This window comes from Miniopterus schreibersii (genome assembly GCF_964146895.1).
Source record: "Miniopterus schreibersii genome assembly, chromosome: 5".
NCBI lineage: Eukaryota > Metazoa > Chordata > Mammalia > Chiroptera > Miniopteridae > Miniopterus > Miniopterus schreibersii.
In genome coordinates, this window is record NC_138106.1 from 41,217,300 (window position 1) to 41,223,299 (window position 6,000).

At 37.8% G+C, this 6,000-nt stretch overlaps 1 protein-coding gene across 2 annotated transcripts in view; it reads left to right on the forward strand.

Annotated features, from left to right (window-relative positions):
• Positions 1-755, forward strand: part of CCDC50 (coiled-coil domain containing 50) — a 62,431-nt gene extending 61,676 nt beyond the window's left edge. For both annotated transcript variants that reach the window (XM_081137822.1, XM_081137823.1), the window contains one exon: positions 291-755. In XM_081137822.1, the coding sequence (XP_080993948.1) occupies positions 291-310 (20 nt within the window). In that variant the 3' untranslated portion in view covers positions 311-755. The remainder of the gene's footprint in view (positions 1-290) is intronic.
• The last annotated feature ends 5,245 nt before the right edge of the window (positions 756-6,000 follow it).

Below are 6,000 nucleotides of genomic sequence, written 5' to 3' on the forward strand. Positions count from 1 at the left end.
CGAATCATGTGTCTGTTTTTATGCTAGTACCATGATATTTTGATTACTATAGCCTGGTAGTATAGTTTGATGTCAGGTATTGTCATACCTCTAACTTTGTTCTTTTTTTCAAGATTGCTGTGGCTCTTCAGAGTCTTTTGGGGTTCCATACAAATTTTAGGATTCTTTGTTCTAGTTCTGTGAAAAATGTCATTGGTATTTTTGTAGAGATTGCATTGAATCTATAAATTGCTTACTTTCAAAGATTTTTTTCCTTAATGGTGTTTCATCTTTTTCCTTCCCTTCCCCAGGTTTCCATTATAAGCAGTAAAAACCTAGGAATCTGCCTTGAAAACGGACTCACTGTAGAAAATATTACTGGATAATGCAGAATGCATTCCACGCTTATTTTTTCCTTCTATGTTTGTATTCCTGGGATTTATCCTCAAGTGTTTTTCTGACCATAAATAATTTTAATGCATTTAAAATGTTTTGGTTATTTCTGGTCACTTGGGCAGTACAAGAAAATCTAGCTTCTGAATATTGACCACCTCTACACTGCATCTGCTTCCTGAGATACAGTATCCAAGAGATCTGTAAAATGCCATTTTTCTTAGGTGTGGAGTATTGGTATCTAGGGACTAGGCTTTATTTAGCAGTTAGAATTTAGTGAAGATAATAAGGTAAGACATAATGTTTGGATGAAATGCAGAATAAAAGAATGTAAGAAAATAGTTTTTTGGGGTGCATTAGTGTACGATATATTGAAAGACAGAGCCTTTTGCTTTTTGTACTCTTCAGGAAAAGAAAAAAAAAATCACAATCATGAAGTATTTAAAAAACCACACCTGGAACAGTTGAAATATGTCCTCCGACTACGAGGACTGTAGAGGTTTTGCATATCCTTACACACACCCTCCAGGGAAAATTGGCCTCGATGTCACACTCTAACACTTTCTTGTTATTGCTTCTGAAGCCTCTGGGCATTGCCCATTTATTAGTATTTATTGGAAAAAAATAATTCTATCTTAACTCAGGTCTGTGTAAAGTCAACTAAAAATGAAAACTTTCTATCCCTTCTCATTTTACATTTAGTTATACAGCCAAGGCAAGTGGAATTGGGAAGACATGTTTCTACGTGTCATTCTCTCTGGCCACAGATTGAAGATTCCCTCTTGCTTAAAAAACATAGCAGTATTTGTTGACAACCTCAAAAAGGATTTATGTATTTTCCAATAGTTAGATTAATTCAACATGAAGTTGATGTTGGTAAAGCGCTTCTTTATTCATGTATTTGGTTCTACAACTTGCTATTGATACACGGTCATTGGATCCTTTATACAAGACCTTTAAACTCCTCTTCAAGAAATCTAGTCTTTGTCTAGCTCCTTATGGAAATACTTATTTTCCTATACTAGTTAACACAAATGTCAATCACGCTATATATATATATAAATAATATCCCTTCAGCTTGACTGCCTATTACTTGTCACTGTATGAATTGGACATTTTTGGCATTCTAGTATGCTGTTTGTTTAGGAAAGAAATGCATAGGTGACTATAGAAAACGTTCTTAATCCATTCTTTTCCCATTGGGAAATGCCTTCAGTTTGCCTTATCTTTCCCAATAGTCTTTAAAGTCTGACAATATTCAGGAAGCTACTAAGAGTGGTTTTAAGAGTGGATTTGGGTGTTTCATTTTGAGAAGGGTCTTTAGTTTCCTAAAGTGTTTGGATTGTAGGGATTTGGGTAAAAGGAGTGTAAGAGTTAAGTTTTGGGGAAATGATAAAGAAAGAAACAAAACCCTACGGGAGGTAGTCATTTCAGAGAAATGGGAAAGGGGAAATAACTGAACTTGGAATGGCCAAGATGAGATGAGTGAGTAAAAGCCTTCATTGAGCCAGGGGCAAGTAGGTGGAGGTCCTGGCCTTATGTCCAGTTGCAGAGAGGGTGGTTTCAGTATCCAAAGCTTAGGCTTGTTGACCTACATGTTTTTTGTCTGCCCTGTGATTTTGCTTTATGTTTTAAAAAGTTTTTATGGTAGCTTTAAACGGAAAAAAACAAAACCAGTGTATTTTTATTTGATAATTAGGCAAATGGGTGATATCATTTGCCATATTTTTATTTTATAAATGTTTATTTTTATATCTCATGCAATGATCAGTTTTACTTTTAAATTCTACATTCCTCTTGCCTTTCATGTACTTTATTCAATTATATTTATTATTGTGAAATGCTAACTGGATATATTTCATTCAAAAATGTCAGGCCACTTAACACTTAACTGGAATGTTATAGTGTTTCAACTGTCTTAGCGAGTGACCCAAGGTTGGTATTTCTTTGCGACAACCATTTCACAACATCTGTATTGAAAATTTGATATTTCGTCTTTAGGTTTTTAAAAAAGTGGTATTTGAGAATATGTTAATGTAACTTAATGTTCCGTAAAGCAAACACGCTTTACAGAGTATGAGAGTAGCTCTCCCTGTGAATAAGGGGACGAAGTCAAACGCAGCCTGCTAAATCCCCCTGTCCTCATTCACCTCACTCAGATAATGAGATTGTCTTTGGGACTGGGGAAGCAACTAACCACGGCATTTTAAGGAACTGCCAGTCGTTCTGCACTGTGTTCTCTGTTTTTCACTTTGTCATTTCTGCATAAATGTGGGAGCATTTATTTTGTTCCTGTTCCTGCCGCTGGAACACACAGTTTAATTTTTAGGCCCACGATGTATTATGCTTTAATGTTGTGATGTAAACTAATACTTCTGGCCTTGGAAAATGTTTCTGTTTCTATACCTCTCTTCTCTGGAGGCCAGGCTCTGTTAACACCAGTGTTGCTAAATGAGCACAATATGTTAAGGAGCCTTATACTGGGCAGATGCAGCCCCTCCCTCAGCCTAACTTTTTGTAAAACATTGCCTGGAAGCAAGGTGAGATGGGCCAGCTTAAATGCTCTGAGTTGAAAAAACAATTCTACTCTAGTGTCAAATCATTGTCAGCCATGTTATTTTATTAAGAGACTAGATAGTTGCTGCACATATTTTACAAGAACACTGAGATTTTTAGAAAGTGACTTTGCATACCATTGAATTTCTATTTCTCAAATATCTTTACAATAACCAGCAACGAACAGTCTAATGAATGGCATGAAAGACTATATAGCTTTTGATCATAGAGAAACATCTGAATGAGAAAGGAAAGATATGGATAGATGCTCCCAGGAGGAAAACCTTTTCAGAAGGGCAGTGGCCACGGGATCTAGATCAGCAAATCCCAAAATGTGTGACCTTTGTTGGCCTTGTGTTCCACTGAACTCACAAAGAAAACTATGAACTGGACCCATTTTCCCTTTTCTTCTTTCCTGTGGCCTGCAGCCGAACTTGGGTGACGAATAAATTCCTTGCTGACTCTGACCATACCTTTCCCTCAATATCAGGACTTTCTGGTATAAAAATAATTAACTTTTAACTGATTCTTATTTTTCTTTAATACTTTCAAATGTTCTCTAAATTTGTCTTGTGCCAAATTGTTCTTTGGAAACACCTGTTATAATATGGTGCATTCAGTTCACCACATAAGTGGTTAACATTTTAGAGCCTTGATTTTTAATGAGTGTTGCCTTTGTATAAAAATATCAAGATTATTTAATAATTCAGTGATGATTTTCTAAAAAGGTAGCTGTGGTGATTGGCTGTAAGATCTTCAGCCAAATAAAGGAACAGGACCCCTGAGTAATCAGCATTCTGAGGACTGAGAACAGAGTAGAACTTGTACTCAAAGGCTTCTTTCCCTTTTGGGAAAACAGTCCTCATGTAGGGAGTGCTCATGTGGGAAGCGAACACTGACCAGGCAGATTCCACCATACATAACGTGCCATATCTTGATAACATTGGCTTTTTAGAAACAATCATAAAAAACAAAACACCTGTTCTTTCAGCAAAAAGGAAAAACAGATTTTTAAAATGCTCTGTTCATTATTTACTGCTCTTAGAGAAGTGACTAGATAAATGGTCCCATTTTCTCCTCACGTCTGGTGGTGCCTGTGAGTCTTAAAGCCATAACTGCTTACCTTCCTATTGCTAGAACGCTTTTCTCCCCTTAGCCCATAAGAGGCAGCCTGGGCAGGGAGAAGCAAACTGGAGACTGCCCTGACAATGCTGCGTGGCGCACAAAGTCATCCAGATTCCTGGCTGAAGAATCTTTGATCCCTGATGATATATAAGATCATTAAAGGGAGGAGTCAAGGCCATTGTTGCTCCTGTCATTTAACTGTTGAAAATGCTGAAATTTAATTCTGGAGAAGTCAAGAAGGAAGAGGTAAGCTGGAAAATCTCACTTCTGCAGTCGCTTTTCTGCTGAGACCTGCACTTCATGTGAGCACTGTCTGAGGAGCAGTATTGCCTTAAATTAGTCTGATTCCAACTGAGGTCAGAGTATTGTACTTCTTATATGTAAATGACTGTCAGCTCTCCATTGAGATAAAAAATTCACAGGTGATCCCCAAGCATCCTTGCCGTCTGAGCTGTGGACCTCCTCCCACTGAGCTGTGGGTAACCTCTACACGGATAGGCACATCATTTCATTTCAAGTTGCCCCTCTATCTGTGGATGAGCAGCGGCACGGTGAAAAAGGCTGGTAGGAGAGGGAGAATTTCCTGGCCAGATTGTTCAGGTTATTCCTGAATAATTGGGAGTTGACTGTCTTTTTCCATTATGACCATGTAGAAGATATTTCCAGAGGTTCTATTATGCATTGAAGTCAACTCATTACTGTCTTGTAAGAATTTCATCAGCACTCTTATGTATTGAAATGCATACCATTAACAACAGAGAAAACCAAACAAAATAGAGACCTTCACTTGAAATTGGAGATTAGTTGGTGTGAAGAGTCTTTCTGGTTTATTACTTTCAACAGAGAATTAACCCGGAAAACTTAGGCTGTGGTAGGGAAGACACCAGTGTTTTTTTAAAGCTTGTATTTGATGCCACAAATCAGTATAACCATCTAAGTAATCATGTTGATTTGTGGAAATAATCTGGTCCTAAAAACCACTCTTTCCCTTATATATTTGTGAAATCTGCCTGGAAACATGTCCCTGATAGATTTAGTAGGCATTTGTGTATTCTCAGCAAACTAGAAAGGTTCTTTTCCTTTTGAGTAACTTCATTGCCTAGGGAGCTGGCACCTGCTGGCTTTAGCTTTTCAGTTAAGGGCAGAGCTGACTGACTTAGTGCCCCAAGATTCATTGCTGAGGTTCATGTGGAAGGAATAGAAGGACTGAAAGACAGGGTTTGAGTGACATTTCCGTCACAAAAGAGCAAGGATTAAGAACAGCGAGGGCAGTTGAGAATATCCTGTTACACATCCTATGCTTAGGATATGTGTTTCTTGCACTGAATTTCAGACCCTCATTGCTAAAATAGTTTCTGGCTGTTAAATTTGGTAAGAGGGTTTTTGATGTCAGGATATTTTTAGAATTTCTCGTTGAATTAGTCTCTGAAATCCCCGCAGGTTGTGACTTCAACTCTTGCCATACACTGAAAGCCCAGTGCCCTGTCTCAAATAGCTGTATTTTTCACCTGCCTCTTCAAGGCAACCTAGTATTTATTTCATGAAGTATTGTAAATAATGAGGAGGTATAGTGGGAAGATAGCATATAAAAATGATGATCCAAAATGAGAATTCTCTGGAATGGTGTTTTCCTTAAGAATCCATCCCAGCACAATATTATATCTTGAAAGGTGCTGAACTACAAAGTACAACTAAGAGTTCACTCATACAAATCAAGTTGCTCAGGAAATTTGAGGTGGTGCTGTCATTTGTCTTACAATTTGGTAGAGTACTCTTTTGAGAGAGATACTGCACGGTACCCAGGCAGTTTCAGATTCTTTGCTAAGAAACTCTTTGACATTTGGAATGTGGATATGTTTCAGAAACACATGATGTATTATCCCCAGTGCTCATCAGTTGGTAGCCAAGCCCCAGAGGGAAAGTCAGCTTTGAAATAGTTGCTTCATG